Raw genomic sequence first — 19,724 nt, 5'->3', positions numbered from 1 at the left:
CTTCGGTGTCATCCTGCTCTGAGAACAATTGATGAATTGAGGATGCATTGCACACACTGGCAAGACATGGAGGTAGATTTTGGAGACTCTGGGGCTTATTTACAAGCCCCTTGCGCCATCAGGGAGTCTCTTTTAATATGGGATAAAGTGACGTACCTGAGGGGCAAGGGGCTGTAAATAAGCCCCTTTGTTTTATCCGCAGTCTGCAAGGACAGGCCAACCCTGGTGCATGTGGTTGGACTGTTAAGAGGCAACAGCGCTGCTTTGAAATTGACACACACCTACATTTTGCCGTATTGTGCCTGTAACCAATCCACTCTGACACATGGGACATGTTGAACTTAGAGCTCTTAGGACGATCAACTCTGTGAAGATCGTATCATTACTCAGATTTCTTTATGTATTCAGAAATGTAATCAGCCAGGCCTCATTGACTAGATTAGCTGCAGCTGGCCACCAGACTAGTATTTGGCCGGGTCGGCTGGTTTTCTTTGCTGCCTACTTCGATGACAGGGAATGCTTCGGCAAACAAAAGTGAGCGACGACTGATGCATCGTGCATTGGCCGACTGAGGGCACATTTTTATTTGATCAAGACCCCAAAGTGTGGAGTGCATTTGTGGGAATGAAAACCTGCGCAGAATGTCAACAAAACTAGGGAATATTAGAAGTCATCAACTAAAAATTGCATGTTGAGATTTTCTTTTCGGAGACCTCAATGTCTGCAAACAATAGGACTAGACGGAATTGTGCAGGGAATGTTTGGGTGCCTAGGTCTGACCAATAGAAAGAGGAGGTTGCATGGTTATTTTGTAAGTCCAGTGCATAATTTGTAAAGGAAAGAGGGCCGGTGCCCGAAGCCCTGCTCAGAAGCCCATGGTGGTGCCATTAAACGCCAGCCAGTACTGCGCAGTCTCAAACCACCTCACGCCTCTGTAGTCCACAGTCCACCACCAGAGACTGCCTGGCCCTCTTACCTCCCTCTTGTGGGATCCTTCTCCTTCTGTGGCGGTTTTCAGTCTTTCTAGTCCTCCTTCTGTCCCATTTGTGCGTGTTTTCCCGCTCGAGCTCGCGCTCAGTATCTGATGCCAAAAACGAAGTGCCAGTACCCAAAAATACGTGGCAGTGCCCCCCACCGGCAGCCACCGGCTCAAACTAAGCACAGTTTGTAACTTATCTGCAGCGCTGTTGATGAGGAGGATCCTCCAGGATTCTGGATCTAGAAGCTAATACTGAGGCAGATCGAAGATCTGGGGCCGGCACCAGTGAAATGTACTGACTGTCCTGGTGCAGCCTGCTGACGCTCTGATACACCCAGTGGTGCCCGCACTCGGCCTGCTGTGTATTCAGAGTAGAACCTGCAGGGGGTGAGAGGGGTGACTTGCTTCCAGTTCCAGCAGGGGCCCAACCCAGGGGTAACCAGTCCTTTCGTCTGACTCTCATGCTGGCTGGGTCTCTCTGGAGCCGAACGCCTTCATGCAGGGCAATCACGGAAATATCTTCAACTTGTCACAAGTGCTCGTGCCAGGCTAGCATTCCGAAGCAGCTTTCCCAAGCTCTGGGTGTAAGAGATCTGCATGCACTGTAGGAAGGTACGATACATATGCCTACATTAGCAATACGACTAATAACCATGTTTATAGCACTTAGTGATGAACCTTTCTTTCTACCCAAAGGAACCCTTTTTAACAACCTTAGAATAACAACACATTCTTCTCTTCTGCTTTGTATTTTCATGCACCTCCTTGATGCAGTTTCATAACTCACTGAGATATGTTACAACTATTATAACTTGTCACATACTGGTTACATAAGGATCTCTATTTCTATAATATTTTATGATGAGTCAAGCCTGTGACCAGACTGTGCACGGATTTCTTCTGCAAGTGCATAAACCACCAGAGTTATCTTCCTGTTATACCATTGAAATTGCTGGGCACATAAACATCGCTGTAGACGCTGCCTTAGCCCATCAGATATTTTAGAAAGAAATAGATGTACTATCACATTTGTCCTTGTAGCCAAGTTCTTTCGGTCAAAGTTTTTTTTTTTAAATATTGACTTTCAGAATGCGCTGCTCATGACTCCACCCCTGTGACTCCATTCTCTTTTGTTACCAACGCTTGACTCACAATTTATGGGATCCCAAAGTATTTTTTTCATTTCCAATATTGCTCAACGGCAAGTCCAACCTGTAGCACTGGGTCCTGTGCCAGTGATCACAAATCTACAAGACTAGATTAGATATAGCTAAGATGAGAGCTATCCAGATAATTCATGGACTGCTTAAAAACTATTGTAGGGTTCTATGGTAGGATTTCATTCTCTACAGTGGTAGTCCTGAAGGAGAAGGTGATATGACAGAGACTTCAAAATACTTCAAAGATATAATTGCAGTAGGGAAAGTGTGGATTTTCAAAAGGAGGAGAAGAAAAGCACTTTTTGGGTATTTGATGCTCTCCAGGTATTGGTGACAGCGAGGACGAAGAAGGTCAAGTAAATACAAACTAAGGGCCTGATTACGATGGCCGATGGAGTTCAGCCCATCTGCCATTGTCTCCTACTTGGGACCACCCGCCAACAAGGCGGCAGTCCCACAATAGGAATGAGGATGAGACCGCCATGGTAGTGGTCACATCACCCACCTTTAACATTGCAGCGAGTGCTGCTGGCTGCAGCACCCACCGCAATGGTAACAAGCATTGGCATAGCCAATAGGTCTCGCCTTTGGGACCTTATAAGTGTTTAGCCATGCAACAGTTGCATAACTAAATACTTATAAGGTCCCAAAAGCGAGACTTATTGGCTATGCTAAGCGGCCGCAATCACAATCAAACATCAAAGCGGCCGTGCGTTGGCAAAAGTGAAAGTAATCGTGGTAAAGCACGGCGCGCGCGCCCGCGCACATGCACTGTAGCTTTAGGCTGGCCTGGTAGCACTTTTTGGAGCCCTCTCAATAAGTCTCGCCAGACCAGCACATGCGCTGGGTCAGGCGAGACCTAAGAAGGGCTGTTTTACATATCCCTGTACTACATGACAGGCACCAAGCAGTGCCTGTCACTTGGTGCAGGGATATGTAGAGGGTACCATTGGTGCCCCCCAACACCCAAAGGCATGGGCCGGGGGGAAGGCGGGCCCCCAATGTCCATCCCCACGAGCCTTTTCATGGCGGTTGAACTGGCATGGAAAGGCTGGCGGGGATTTATATCATTATCCGACCGGCGGTGCCTAACAGGCACTGTCACCATTCTGGCTAATGCGAGCGGTCCACTTGGCGGTTGGATTCTATCTGTCTGTCAGGACCGTGTCCGACCCCCAACGATCCGCCCGCCATCGTAATGAGGCGGTCTGATTGGCCCTCAGAATTGGCGGGCATACCACAACTGACAGGCTGGCGGTGGCGGTCCTCCCGCAATCGTAATGAGCCCCTAAGTCCGTACAAGCTTTGTATCAAATTAGACATTGTGATACTATTTATTTTTAACATTACGAAATGTGCTTGATGTAGACATCACTTAGTTGCTCAAAAAACGTAATAACTTGCCTTCTCAAAACCAGTTAACTCAAGTCCTTTCCTTTGTCCGACAGGCACAGCAGCTGCAGGAGGACTCCTCTATTTACAGACAGAGGGCGCCTTCATTTCCGGTTGTGTTCTTGCTGTTTACACCATGTCTGTCTGGCCTCACCTGACTGGGCGGGTTATTAGCTCCGGCCACCCTGGGAAAGTCTTTGGTGCCACCATGGTGATTTTTGTACTGGAAATTTTAGCCTGCATTTGGTGCACTGCTTTCAAGTTTGTTCCAGGAGGAGAATATGCCCGGGAGCGTAGCCACATCCTTCTGGGTACGTACCTTACTCTGCTTTAGTGTACTATCTAATATAACAGTTTACAATAGTGTGAATTGAAATTGGAATTGAGCTGACTCAGATGTGCTCACCTCAAGACTGTTCTAAGCAGCAAACATTTTGGGGGCTACATTAAATGAAAAGAATTGACTTACTACATGTCTTTTTAATAACAATTGTATATTTTGCAATCAAAATAATTTGGTTTATGTTGACGATTTGCACAACCATGTAATCATTGCCCTGGCTTATTGTCTGTAGTATGTAGATATATTCCTATTTTCACTTTCTCCAAATCCTTTCAGTGGTATGCACTTGAGGCAACATGTATACATACCATCTCTCCCTCAAGGGCCCTCAACTTTCCAAGCCAAGGACTGCTTTTACATCCCTCACAGCACTTTCCTCAAATTCTGTGGTCCCTTCATTTCGGGACATGCCACGGTGAATGACAGTACCCCCAACTCACCAGAACGTGATGTCCTCTTCAAAGCCATCTCTTAAGGAGTCTGTCTACTCTTTGGTGAATGATTGGAACTACCCAAGCTCATCTGATCATCCTTCTAAGAACCACCAGCGTACCCCTTGCTTGTGGGCAGGGTTGGATTGGGATCAAAAATCGGCCCGGGGAACACCAAAAAAAAGTGGCCCACATTTGCGTATTGCCTTTCCGCAATACACTGCTTCAGCGAAGTTTTATGAAAAGAAAGGGGGTGGGGGGCATGTTTTATTAACTTCACTTAGATGAAAAAAGAAATTGCACAGATTAGTTCACACTGCTAAGCCGCACATGAATCCAAGTGAGACCACTTCTCCTCAGGCACCCTGCCCGCTCAATCAGCATACATTAATGAGTCGGGCCAGTGAAAGAAAGGGAGTGATACATCTGCCCATCTGCCTCTGGGAAGGTCACTCAGGCACCCAGTGGGCCGCTGGCGGCATCCTAACATCACAGACAGCCCCCAAGCTGCTCAAAAAAGCAGCCTACAGCTAGAACTCGGCTACCGGCCCTTCGGCCATTTCCCGAGTGCCCGCGTTACCAATCTGACCGTGCTTGTAAGGATACAGTTTAGTCATAAATACATTAATGCTGTCTTTCAGTTCTCCTACCACAGCATCTACGGGCAAGGTGAGACTATTCAGAGTCACAGCATGTGTGTCATATTCTATCCTCCAAGAGATAGAGGGTTTATGGGGAGCGAACTAACTAGGAGGAATGCGAGAAACGACTCTGTGAAGTTAAATCTTGCGACTTCAAAACGGTTGGTGTAGAAGTACATCAGATTTTTACTGCCACTTTCTAAGAGAAGATCACTTTTACCTTCTTTTGGATAGCTCTAACCTAAACTGAACATCATCCCTTCCACTGTGATACACAGGGAATCAAATAAATTATATCTCAAGTATATTTCAGGTAAAGATGGATGCTTGAGATAAAATGTACAGGACAACTCTTTTTAATTACATTATAAAAACAAATAAACATCCTACTCTGGTTTTTTAAGTACCCTACTATTTATCATAATAGTTTCTAGGGCATCTTCACATTCACGGCTGCCGACATTAATTGTTTTGACAACCATTATTTCTTTCACAGTTAGCCCTCTCGCTGTTGGAAAACCCAGCTGACCAGTTTAGAGGTCTTCATTGCATCTAGTTGTTATCTTATGGGGTTTTGCACATCTGCTAAATTTCTGTGATGAACATTCCAACTATTCCAGTTGCAGCATGCAAATGATATTTGGCTTCTAATGGTGTCGGTTGCTATTGGTTGGTGTTTTAGGTCTGGCTCAGTGGCGTAACACAGGCCCCCGCAGCACCTGCAGGCCGGGGGGGGGGGGCAGGCCCAAGCTCCAGGGGCCCCCCTCAGCACAGTACTCTGACCAGAGAGCTCCTGATTGAGTCTATAGGGGGGCCATCCACGTACCTTGCAGGAGGGCCCCCTCAAGTTTTGTTACGCCAGTGGTCTGGCTCCAGGCAGTTTTAGCTGTTGTCAGAAAGATATTGTGTTACTGATCATTAAACAAATACATACTTTGGGTTTAGACTAGAATTACTCCCTCACCACCTGCTATTGGCTGTTTGGTGTATCATTGTACCACCTATGGAGTGATTCCATTCCAGTTCCTTAGGGACTATTTTACATGCACCAAATTATCATCCATTCAATTCTGTATCACATGGGAGGAGCCTAGCACGCATCCAAGATGGTCGCGTGAGCACAGGGCTCCCCGGACCCTCGCTGCTCCTCGGAACTTATCCTGACTTTATCCTGACTTGGTTGACGGATTCTGGAAGATGAACGTTGGCTGAACCCTAAACTCTTTTCAGAAACCAAATCGGACCTGGGAGACCTGATCTATGGTGGTTTGAACTTTTGAGGCCCAACTGATGGCTGTGCCCGGTGCGAAGGCGAACTGTGGAGCCGGGGCATAGTTGAACAACAACGGCATCGGGGCTGCGCCAGCGGCCGTCTCATCACTTTCGGTTTCACTTTTGGATCTCTGAGTGGCTGGACAGTGGAGTTGCTTTGTGCGGCTGGGTTTTCACTCGGCCTTCGCTTCGTGTCTTTGCCTCCGCCTGACACCAGTGTGCCCATTGACTTTGATCCTCTCGCACCGCCACATTGCGGTCCCTGGTAGGGCCCGTGTCGGCTTCGCCTGTGCCACTTTGACGCTTCCTCGGTGGTCCCCTTCGGTGAGCGTGGCTCAACATGGGAGGCAGAGGGGATCCCGAGAGGATTTGTCACTGCAGGACATCATGGGCGCCATTAATGGCATCAAGGAGACCATCGCTAAGCAGTACGAGGCCTTGGCCCGTAAAATCGACACGGTGGCCATTGATGTTACGCTAATTCGGGCGGATCTCTCTAAGACGAATGAGAGGGTTCAATCGCTGGATTTGCGGACGTCCACCCTTGGTACGGATGTGTCGGACCTGCAGACTGCTTTCGGCGACCTCAAGTCGGCCAACGACCTGATGGCCCGGCGGCTGGAGGACTTCGAGGGACGGGCTCGACGCAATAACATCCGCGTCATAGGTGTTCCAGAGACCTCAGACAATCGCCCGGTGGATCTTGTGGTTGAGGAACTCATCCTCAAACAGCTTGCCCCCGCTGGCCTGAGTAAGTTCTTTGCCGTGGAGCGGGCCCATCGAGTCCCAGGCGGTCGGCCGCGACCGGGAGCCCCCCCCGAGGCCTATTGTCGCAAAACTTTTTCACTACAGAGACCGCGATGCGATTCTGCAGGCCTCACGGGTACATGGCCCGGTCCGATATGAGAACTCATCCGTTAACTTTTTCCCGGACTTCACCCAACTTGTCCAGAAACAGCGGATGGGTTTCCAGGGGGTGAAGCGCCGTCTCCAGGACCTGGGTCTTAAGTACTCGATGCTTTTTCCTGCTAGGCTCCGAGTGGAATACGAAGACCGGACTACCTTTTTTGACTGTCCTGCGGCTGTGAGCGACTGGCTGGATTCTCTGCCGGACCGGGGTGACCGGCCTGGGCCTTCTGGTGGTGCTGAGAGTGGCGGGCCTCCTTCGGAGTGACTTTTGGTCCTTGACTTTGACATTTTGTTTTGTTCGGCTGGGTTCTACTTCTTTTCTACATTTTGTTTAATTATGATCTGTGTTGGGGGCGGGCAGGGACGGGTCCCTTTCCTCCTCCGGGGTCTTTTCGTAGCATGGGGTTTGTAGGGCGACAGGCACACTGCAAGTTGGGGTGGTTTTCTGGACCGCAGGGGTGCAGGGTGGGGGGAGTTGAATTTGGGGGGGGGTTGGTGGGTGGGTGGGGTTGTTTGGATTTGTGTTTTCTGTTTTCAAGGCGAGGTATGGGCTCTGCTTCAGTTTCCGGTGTCGCGCTATTTGCAGGGGGATCCTTGATCTACTGGATGGGATGGGGGGGGACGGGTTGAGACTGATGTCTTGGAACGTCAACGGATTGGGGGATCGTATCAAACGGGGTGTTGTGCTGCAGTATTTGCGTCGTTTGACTCCTGATGTGGTATTCTTACAGGAGACGCATCTGGTTGGTAATGTTTGTCATGCCATGAACAGGGGGGGATACCGACTCGTGGCCCATTCCGGTTTCACCACTGGCTCTAGAGGGGTGGGCATTCTCCTACGATCTTCACTTCCGCTAGAGATCACCAGGGTTGTCCTAGACGATAGAGGGCGCTATGTGGCTCTGACTGGGAGGTGGGAGGGGCAATCCCTTTCCTTGGTTTCGGTTTATGTTCCCCCGGGCCTCCAGAACTCCACCTTCTCAGACTTGGGTCGTATGATGCTTGAGCTTCCTGACAGTCTTTTGCTTATGGGTGGGGATTTTAACTCTGTTGTTTCGGGTGATTTGGATCGCCACCCGCCCAGGGCCCTCCCTGCTGCCCAGGCGTGGCTTGGCGGACTCTTGGATACCTTCGGTCTGGTGGATTGTTGGAGGTTAATGCATCCGACACAGTGTCAGTACACATTTCACTCTGGGGCCCATGGGAGTCTCTCCAGATTGGATTATTTTCTTATGCCCGCGGCCCAGACTGCCCGGATTCGAGAGGTAAAGCACTTGGCCCGGGGTATTTCTGATCATTCCCCACTGTGGTTGCTTTTCGACACTGGGATGCGGTCCGCTGGGCGGATTGCCCCTATTAACCCTTGGTACTTGCGAGACCCCAAGATTCGTGATAGCCTTGTTAAGTCGATGGATCAGTATTTTCTCGAGAATGAGGGGTCGGTGGTGTCCTCAGTGTCCCTGTGGGAAGCCTTCAAAACAGTGCTCCGCGGGCATGCCCTATCCCAGATAGTGGAGGCTAAGAGGGTTAAGAATGAGGCGGTGGTGAAGCTGGAGACTGAAATATCGGGGCTGGAGGCAGCCTTGGAGACGGGTGTGACCCAGGATGGGCTTCATGCCCTCACCTTGAAGCAGTTTGAATATAAGTCTCTTGTCACTGACGCTGCCAAGATCATGTATAGGGAGCAACAGGGTAGGTTGTATGATGCCGGGGACAAGGCGGGTAAACTGATTGCTTGGTTGGATAAGAAGGAGAGAGTGAATCGTGTGGTCCCGGAGCTTCGGGTTTCGGATGGAGTGTGTGTGACTGACCCTGGTGAGATTGTGGAGTGTTTTGCGGACCACCTCCGGGCGGTGTACTCCCCGGTGTCTGATAGAGATGAGGATGACTCTCGTCTCTTGCTGCGGGATATTGCTTTGCCCGGCCTATCCGTCGAGGACCATGAGCAGATGGATGCCTCTCTGTCTGTCGACGAGATTGCTACCGCGATTCGTTCCCTTCGCTCGGGCAAGGCTATGGGCCCCAACGGACTGCCGATTGAACTGTATAAACTACGCCCGGATAAAATCGCGCCCTTCCTCCGTCGTATGTTTCTGGAGTCGCTCGAGCGGGGTTTCCTTCCCGACGACCAGCGTCTGGCTACTATAGTTGTTATTCCCAAGGACGGTAAGCCACGAGACCGCTGTGCCTCATATAGGCCTATTTCCCTACTAAATGCCGAACCAAAAATCCTTGCCAAGGTCCTCGCTAATCGCTTGCTGAGAGTTATATGTGATCTGATACATCCGGATCAATGCGGCTTTATCCCTCATCGTAATACCGCTCTCAACCTGCGGCGTCTACATGGCGTCCTCGCTAGGGCGGAGTACCTCTCTGAACCGGCCATATTGGTTTCCTTAGACGCCACAATGGCCTTTGATACCATCGAGTGGCCATTCCTTTGGGCCGTATTGGCGAAATTTGGCTTTGGGGAGGGATTTATTAGCTGGGTGAAGCTCCTCTATGCTGGTCCAATGGCTCAGGTTGTTGTCAATGGGCGGGTTTCTCGGCCCTTCGCTCTCGGGAGGGGTACTAGGCAGGGGTGCCCGTTGTCCCCTCTGCTCTTTGCTCTCGCCTTGGAACCGCTAGCCGCCTGGCTCCGCTGGGAGCCCTCGATCAGAGGGATCCGGTGGGCCCCGGGCTTCGAGGATCGGGTCTCGTTGTACGCGGATGATATTCTTATGTACCTCACCTCGCCGCGGAAGTCGCTCAATGTGCTTTTTGATGTTCTTACTTCCTTTGGGAGAAATTCGGGTTTGATAATTAACTGGTCCAAATCTTGCGTGTATCCTATCTCCGGTGGCCTTCCTCTCCTGCCGCCGCGGCTTCCGCTCCAAACATCTCTATCCGGCTTTAAATACTTGGGGATATACGTTTCGTTGGATCCGGCGGTCCGCTACGAGCAGAATCTCCTGTCTCCCCTCCGGCGTTTGAGGGCGGATACGGCCCGGTGGTGTACGTTGCCCTTGCCTCCGCTTGGTCGCGCAGCACTGTTTAAAATGATGTCCCTTCCCAGATTTCTTTACGCACTCCAGAACTCCTTCGATATCATTCCGGCGGCCTACTTCTACTTTGTGGAAATATGGATTTTTCTGGTCAGTTATGTCCCCTATCTTGGACCCCAACGGTTCTATGTGCATGTTACAAGTACATGTATGTTCCCTCCAGTTCCAGTTATGAAGACGCAAACACATGTGCGTCCACCGTCAACATGTCCTCTGTCAGATCCGCCATGAATAGGCCGGATATTCCATTCCTAAATATGAAAGGCCACCAGCTTTATATGGTTCACTTATGCCATTTTACAGTCCAGGCAAGTAGGCCCTGATTCTGTCATCAAAACTCTTCTTGCTTTCTGCCTCTGAAAGCTCCAGTCTGAGCCTGCATCTGTGACCATGAACTTTGTCTCATTCTCTGCGCGGCTCACGAAGCCTGACATCAGCCTATTCTCTGCCAAGAACTGTATTTCACCTTCGAATTATCTGCTTCCCCCTCAGCCGATGCATTCCTGCCTAGTAGTTTAAGTAAACATTCTTCCAGTTACCGAGCAAAAGGCCCGGCTTCTCTGCCCTTATGCAAGTAATTCATAGCCCTGTCACCATGGAATATTCCTACCCCCTCGCATTCAGTGTAGACACTTAGACGCTTGTACACGCACGCACAGTCAGTATAGAATAGATTCTGTCCGAGAGTCCTTCTTTCTTGGATAACATAGTTCTTTAAACATAGGATGTTAGATATGATTTGGGATTAGGTTGACTTGACCCCCCAGACTTTTTGTCTCCACATGTAGAGCTAAATGTCAAGTCCCCTTCACCCCCTAGTTACACGTCAATTACACGTCATTCTGCTGCGCGCGCATCTAGGCCAAGTATTATCTTATAGATCCACCTATATATGACATCATAACCAATTATGTTCCTTTTTACTCTTTATTACACCCATTTCTGGTTACACAGAACAAATCGTCATTTTCCTTATCAATTGTTACGCCTACTGCATTCGCTTCATTGTAATGTATGTACTATAAAAGTCATTTCTTGTCAATAAAGTATGTACTTCACTTCCTGAACCCCCGTGGTGATGGAACTTGGAGCAACCGATTATAATCGATCACTGGAATAAAGCCCATTCCGAAACTCTAATATCACGGATTCTGCCTCTCATTTTACTGAGCTATTTTATAATGTTTCTGTATCAAATTCAGTCCCGGTAAAGGAATTTTATTTACCACATGATGGCGCCCGAACAGGGACACTTTCTCATCTCACGCGCCGGCGGTGAGTTGCAGGCCCGGTCTCCTGCCACAGCTGGACGGACAATAACGCGTACCAGCAGGATTTCCTGTATCTCCCTCCGGTCAAGCGGGGGCGACTGAGACTGCGATCAACACCCAGACGAGGCGGTGAGAAGTGCAAAGTATCCCGACCAGAGCCTAGCTGAGAGAGCAAGATCCGAGGTATATAGAGACCCACCAGTTCGAAGTCAAGCCCAGTTTCCGACGAGACGAGTCGAGTCCAGTCCGGTTCAAGTTCAAGTTACCGAGGCCTTCCGTTTCCGAAGCTACCCGGTGAGTACCATTACTGGGGAGGCATTTCTGACGTGCACATTGGTTGTGCCGGTCAAGACGGGTTTGGGTACACAAATCCGGTCTGCACTGTTTTAGCAGTGTATCTGTACTGTTTAGCAGTATATCAAGTATTCCGAAGTATCTAGTTAGTGTCAAGAGTTATGCTTGGTGATTAGTTATGCAGATGATCATCATTGTTGTTTATTTTAAAAGTTAAAAAAATGTTTAATGTTTAATGTTTAATGTGTTAAACGTCCTGCATATTGTGGTATGAATGGTTGTTCATTATTGTGCTTTTGTATTAAGTGTGTTCAAGATTAAGTGTCAGATCAGTTGTCAAAATGCCGCTCTTTTCGAAATTAAGACAGATCACTACTAGAAAAGGGGTACTCGAAGAAGCCGTCCCTATTCCTCCTAGGGATACTCCAGGGCACTTCATGTATCACAAACATGGCTTAGACGCTATATTATTTCTTGATTTATGGGTAGACTATACCAAGGGATTACCAGAAAGTCAGAGGTGGCCCGCAGCGGGGACCTGGGATGCAGAGTGCATCATGAAAGTCGAGGAAGAGTTATGGAAAAGGAAAGTCAGACAGTCACAGAAGGACGCCGTTGAGTTATGGCGTAAAGAATCTCATAGACGTACAGAAAAAGCACGTAGACAGGAAGAAAGGAATAAAGAAAGTTCAAATAAAGTTCAAGGAAATCTATTAATTGAGGAAGGTATCCGAGTGAAATCAGAACAAGTAGACAGACAAAGAAATGCCCTTATGAATGGTATGTATCCCCTTCTGGCCGAAGGATTACCTAAGGCTACTCCAGAGATACCGAAAGACTTGCCACCCCCATTATTCCCAATCAAGGTACATCCTAAGGGGCATCCTAGAACCGCAGAAGATGTTTTTCTTTCCTCATATTTAGATGACGCAGCTCCCGAGTATGCTAATTCCGCTCCACATAGACCGCATATCAGGGAGGTCCTACGCCAAGATCCAGCACCCGTATCCCTACAGCAACAAATCGAGTCACAAGTTCCGGCAAGCACATCTGTTTCTGTATCTGTTCCTACAGCTACTTCTATAGCTGTGTCCACACCTATAGTTGCTGTGTCACGTTCAACGAATCCTTTCACACCCGACGCCCCAGATGGGGCCACGGGAGGTGCTACCAATATCTTTTCTACGCCACCCAGAATAAATAAACTTACTTTTCAAGAGTCAGCGCATTCACGTACACCCAAATTCGTAAGTGCCCGTGCACTTAAAGAGCTTCTCGTAGATTGTAGATATGATCCGGTGCCCGGTATAGAGGACGAAATGATCCTGGCATCATTGCGTATCAGACGAGCCGCAGTGTATTTAGCGAAGTTACCAGGAATGACTGCGCATCTAGACGAAATATATCATTTTGTCCAAACAGGGCGAGATCCAGAATGTATTAACAGAGCTATGGAATACCAGAAAGTAGAGATACAGGGGGAACTGTTACGTTTCCTCATAAACTGTGTGATCAGAAATGTAGACCGACCGGGGGTAGACCCGGAAGCAATGCAAATTCTTACCAGATGGAGTCAGAACATATCAGAAGGGAGACATGACAAGCAAAATTGTATAATAGCCATGTGCCGAAAGATCCGTAAAGAAATAGAACGCCTACACGAAGAGAGATTAGAGGCAGACGAGTTCGAACAAAGCGAGGAAGAAGGGTCAGGACTGCCCGCAGGACAGTCGGACACCATAGCCTATGTAGGTAGAGGAAGATCTTGTAATAAGAATCAGACTAGATGTCTTACTGACTCGATACGTCCGATATGTCCAGATAATAACAGGAATTTTCAAATACCTATAATTAATATAAGGTCTAACGAGCATTCGTTCCAAACCGCCGACAAACTACTCCGAGAACGAAGGGGTTATCATTTTCTCGATTCTATGGACGAACAAGATTTAGCCAGGGCAGCTGTCCATTGGGTGGACAGTCCCGGAAAATATAGTGATGATACAGTAGTACGCACATTTTTGAATCTCACCCCAGATGAACAGAGGTTAGCTGGGATTTATATGATTCAACAACTCATTATACTATATCGGAGTCAGCATTCGGACCCTGGTCCCTTACCTGACATACTGACTGAATTGCTTATGAATAAATGGAGAGGTCCAGGTACTAAATTAATTAAAGAAATTCTAGAATCAAGAAAGCAGTATATTCTTTTTGTATGCTCAGAGCAGGTCTCAGTGCCCGTCAAGGAAAGAACCACGTATCACATGGATAGACAGAATCCGTTACGAGAAGTGCACCCAATAAAAGGCGAGGACAACGAGTTTAAGCGCGTATTTGTATATACGCCCATATCAAAAATAGAATTGTTACAAATGAAGAAAGTGGTACCCAGTCATGACAAAGATCCAGCGGGTTTTCACCGAGAAATTAAAGACATGTTACTCATGGGAGAGTATACCTATCCCGACATTATGACAATATTAAAGGTATTGATGCCTGCTGGCATTTATGAAAAACTCAAGGAAAAAGAGTGGGAGGTAGGAGACCAAAAGATAGAGTGGTCAGTGTTAGAAGCGGAAGAAAAGGCCCGAACTGCAGGAGCAGGACTTGGGGATAAAACTAAAGCATTACCAGGTTTACTAGTACAGGTACTGCCACGTTTATTAACTACGAAAAAGGAAGATTGGGGAACGATTTCAGCCTGTAAGCAGAAGCAAGATGAAGACACTAGTGATTACTATGCCCGATTTGAAAAATGTTTTGGTATAAACAGTGGCATAAAAGCCAGTAGCGAATCATACCCGCATCTGTTTGTAACAAAATTAGTAGAAAATGCCCTGCCCCCAGTAAGGAATAGAGTATTAAAATTCGAGAGTACCTGGCAAGGTAACACTCCATCACAAATGTTACAAATGCTACAGTACCATCACAATAGAATTAGAGAGGAACAAGAACATGAACACAGACGCATGAAAGACACGAAAATGAAAATGCTAGTTTCCCAGACAGTTCCAGCGGAAGGACATAAAAAGGGTATGACACATTCCGATTCAGCAGGACCTGTAAAAGGGACATGCAATTATTGTAAAAAGCCAGGTCATTACGTACACGATTGTCCAGTTTTAAAACATAATATCGCCATAGGTAAAACACAAGAAAGATCACGGCCGCTCAGACAAGATCAGAATGAACAAGGAGCTATGCAGCATGCCCAGGCCATGCCAGCCGCACAACAGCCAATACAGTTTGTGCCAGCTGCATCACCGTTGCCTGCTGCTGCCACACAGACAACAACACGACAAATGTATCAGACCGCACAGTATGAATATCCTGAGTATCAGCGTTACGCATGAACTAGCCTAGAGAGGGAAATTGACTTACCCCTTATCGAGATTCCTGTAGATCAAGAAGGACCTTATGTACATAGTGAATTATTAGGCCAAGATAGGAAATTTTTACTCGATACAGGGGCAAGTCGAACAACTATAAAACGTAGTGAAGTTCCAGGGGCACCCCTCTCAGGCTCTCAGAATATTTCCCTTGGTTTTTCAGGAAAACCTATTGTTAATGAAGTGTCACAACCACTGCCACTTACGATAGGACCTCTGACCCGAACTACAGATTTATTGCTTACTAAATCATGTCCAGAAAATCTGTTAGGAATTAAAACCCTGAAAGCTCTAGGAGCCATAATATGTTGTTCTCCGGAAGGTGTAAGGTTGTTTTTGCGTGATTTTAAAGGTCACTATGTGTCTAGAGACATGGATCCCCGACTGCAGATTTTACCTACACATCTATGGGCACAAGGCCCTACTGATGTTGGTTGCATGAATATTACACCATATCGAGTCACATTAAAGGCAGGAGTGGTGCTACCACGAATGCGACAATACAAGTTACCACCAGATGCTGTAGTGGCTTTACTACAAATCATTGACGAGCTCATTGCCCAAGGAGTAGTTGTGGAAACAGACTCCAATGTATGTAATTCACCGATAATTCCGATTCTTAAACGAACGGATCCAAAGGCCCCGCCAGTATATCGATTGGTTATTGATCTGCGCGAATTAAACAAGTGCATTGTGCCACAATTTCCTGTGGTCCCAGATATCTCGTCATTACTGACAGCCATTGATTCCGAAGCAACATTCTTTACTGTAATTGATCTCAAGAATGCCTTTTTCAGTGTCCCAATAGATCCGGAAAGCCAATATTTGTTCGGATTTAGTTTAAATGGACGTAGCTTTAAATTCTCACGCGCACCTCAAGGATTTACAGAAAGCCCCAGCATCTATAGCCAAGCACTGAAACGAGAACTCGATAGTATCCACATGCCAGTTAACACTGTTCTGCTTCAATACGTCGATGATCTGCTGATCACCGCAAGAAGCGAACCGGAATGTGAAAAAGCATCACTGACAGTTTTACAATTTCTAGCCGAAAAGGGGCACAAGGTGTCCCCTTCTAAGCTGCAATTCTGTGTCCAGCGAGTTGTTTATCTTGGACACTCGCTGTCCAAGGAGGGAAGGCAGCTTACACCCGACCGCATTCAGTTAGTAGCTAACATGCCAATACCCAAGACACAAAAGGAGGTACGGGCTTTCATAGGCCTCACTTCATATTGTAGGCAGTGGATCCCGCAGTATGCATTTCTAGCAAAACCACTCATTCAGTTAACCACACAGGAGGCAGCCACATCGACTGTTCTCCCTTGGACTCAAGAACATACACAAGTTTTTGAAAGCCTAAAGAAAGCTTTATGTCAAGCACCTGTTTTAGCAACACCATGTTACAGAAAACAGTTTACACTCTTTGTTACAGAACGCGAAGGTACTGCCTTGTCAGTACTCACACAGGATCAAGCAGGAGCACACAAACCATGTGCTTATTTTTCTAGTACATTAGATCCCGTAGCTCAGGCTTTGCCTGCATGCCTGAAATCAGTGGCAGCGACAGCTTTAGCAATCAGACAAAGCGATGCCATAGTGTTAGGACACCCATTGACAGTTCAAGTACCACACGCAGTAGAGGTTCTTGTAAATAGAACACAAACACAACACTTGACTATAGCGCGACTTACAGGGTACGAACTTACACTGTTTCAGCCACATATAGAAATCAGACGCTGTAACACATTGAATCCTGCCACACTTTTGCCAGTAACCGGAACAGACCCACTAGCTCATGACTGTATTGAAGTTATTACTATAACGACAAAACCCAGACAAGACCTGACAGATGTTCCATTGTCCGATCCAGACCTGACGTTGTATGTAGATGGTTCATGTATGAGAACAAGTACAGGAGAGTTAGTGGCTGCTTACGCAGTCACCACAGATACTGAAGTCATTGAAACTAATCGTATAAATACTTTGTCAGCTCAAGCCGCAGAGCTCATCGCTCTGACACAAGCCTGTATTCAAGCCACAGATAAAAAAGTCAACATATACACTGATTCACGTTATGCATTCGGAGTTGTACACGACTTCGGCGTACTGTGGCGAGAGAGAGGTTATTTAACTTCCCACGGTGCCCACATTCAGAACGGACCCCTCATTCATGCCTTATTAGATGCGATACATCTACCCACTGCAATATCAATTATGAAATGTAAGGCTCATACGAAGATTACTGATATCATTTCCCAAGGCAATGATCTAGCCGACAGAACAGCTAAACAGACGGCTCAAACTCAAACCCCCGACATGACAAAGACAATAGTCCCGATACCGACACATTGTATGACAGTTAAAGATCCTACCCTTGACGTAATTGACATACAGACACATGCTACACCAGACGAAATAAAGACATGGACTGAATTAGGAGGGATCCAAACGGACCAAGGATGGATGATGAAGGAAAAGTCTGTGTGGTTCCTTCCTGATTCAATGGTCCAAGTTATAATTAACACTATACATAGTCCAGCACATCTAGGAGAAAAAGCTATGCTAGACAGCATTCAACACATTTGGTTCAATAAACATTTACGAGCAGCAGCCAAACAAAAGGTCCGTACCTGTATGATCTGTTGCCAGTTTAACCCAGGAAAAAGCGTTCCCGTAGAACAGGGTGGATTTCATCCTCCTAATAATCCTTTTGAAGTACTCCAGATGGACTATATCCAGATGGAACGATGTCGAGGATTCAAATATGTTCTCGTAGTTGTCTGCGCTCTGTCCCGTTGGACGGAGGCGTACCCGGTTTCAGATTACACTGCCCCGACTACTGCCAAACAGTTGGTTCGAGAATTCTTCCCACGATACGGTTTACCACGTGTTGTTCACTCAGATAACGGCCAGCCGTTCTCATCCGAATTAATGAAACACGTTTCACTTCTGTTAGGTTATCAGTGGAAATTCCACTGTGTCCGACACCCCGAGGCAGCAGGTCTCGTAGAAAGACATAATCAGATACTGAAAATCAGATTGTCCAAAATATGCAGAGAGAAAGGTGTCGACTGGATAGTAGCGTTACCAGTTGCACTCTTTTACATGAGAATGGTAGCACACTCTCGAACAGGGCTATCCCCGTATGAGGTGATCTTTGGTAGACCACCAAATATGTGGGGGACGCCCGTACCACGCAAAATAACTGATATTGACTGTAATATGCTGACAGATTACTTGGCTTCCTTGATGTCTGCACTACAATCTTGTCGTTCACAGGTAGCTGCAGCCTTTCCCGACAACACCGAGGTGAAACCCCATGACGTGGTTCCGGGGGACCTGGTCTTTGTGAGGAATTTCGACCGAAAGACTCAGCTGGAGCCCAGGTGGAAAGCACCCAAGTTGGTCCTGCTGACCACAAGGACAGCCGTGAAGATCGAGGGCCGCAAGGGCTGGATTCATTCAAGTCATATCAAGAAATTTCATGGACTATCCTCGGATATAGACATTGTGCCCTGCACTCCCTCACAGACTGATTCAAAACTTCCTTTGGTTGAAAAGACTGAAACCGAACTTTACAAACTAAAGCTTAGGCCCAACAAGTCGAGCAATTTGATTGTTTAACCCCTTCGCCGCGGCGGGAATTCCGCCGCGGCGCGGGGGGGTGCGGGGGGGCAGCGCGGCGGGCCTGTGCTCATGACGGAGCCGCTCCGTCATGAGCCACAGTTGAGCTGTGCTCATGACGGAACGGTTCCGTCATGACTCCGCCCATTTGCGTTGTCGCCCCGCACAGGCGGGGAAACAGCGCCGCGCAGGCGGAGCGGCCGCCGACAGGATTGCCATGACGGAACCGTTCCGTCATGAGCACACGGCAACCGTGGCTCATGACGGAACGGTTCCGTCATGAGCAGGGAAGGGGTTAAGTCCTCTCCAAGGTGAAGCGGTTGAATTGTCTCTGACATGTATCCCTTGGACCTGAGTAGAGAAAATACCCGGAAAATGTTGAAACGACAGGCGTATTGTAAATCACTGCGTAGCCACTGCATAGTGACATTATTAATTCTGCTTTTATTAAGTCTTTTAATAATTATTACAAGTATGTTGTTGCACATATATTACCCTATTTCTAGACATGTTTATAATGTTGCTGCTGAACATTCTTTTAGTGACTTACCTCCACATGAATTGTCTTATAGACTTGCGCTGCGCAATAACACTTTCATTAGTATGTTACATCATTCCCATCAGACTAGTAATGCTACTAATTGTTGGGTGTGTGGTCGGCTCCCTCCCTATCAGAATTATGAAGGAGTCCTGCCATTCTTTCCACACCCATTTACACACAATGGCTCCTGTGGAGCATGGTTTAGTTTAATCAATTCCATAGACTCAGACACAGCAGTTTACCAAGATCATTGGGTATGGGGAAACCTGAACCTAGTTTTACTCAAGGTCTGTTACCGCGACAAGGAGGGTCGCCCCAAAAGAACAGGAACTGATCTAGAAAATGAAGTATATGGATTAGGTAATTTTACACCTAATCTCATGATTCTAAATGTCGTATCCGAAATTGAACTAGTCTTGCCCACCATG

General features: G+C 47.4%; 1 protein-coding gene across 1 annotated transcript in view; it reads left to right on the top strand.

Moving 5' to 3' along the window:
• CWH43 (cell wall biogenesis 43 C-terminal homolog) overlaps positions 1-19,724 on the top strand; it is a 546,701-nt gene that overhangs the window by 253,987 nt on the left and 272,990 nt on the right. The window contains exon 7 of the mRNA XM_085642112.1: positions 3,588-3,842. Within this exon, the coding sequence (XP_085498238.1) occupies positions 3,588-3,842 (255 nt within the window). The remainder of the gene's footprint in view (positions 1-3,587; positions 3,843-19,724) is intronic.

This window comes from Triturus cristatus, chromosome 2_2, assembly GCF_964204655.1.
Source record: "Triturus cristatus chromosome 2_2, aTriCri1.1, whole genome shotgun sequence".
Taxonomy (NCBI): domain Eukaryota; kingdom Metazoa; phylum Chordata; class Amphibia; order Caudata; family Salamandridae; genus Triturus; species Triturus cristatus.
This window is presented reverse-complemented; position numbering and strand designations above follow the sequence as displayed.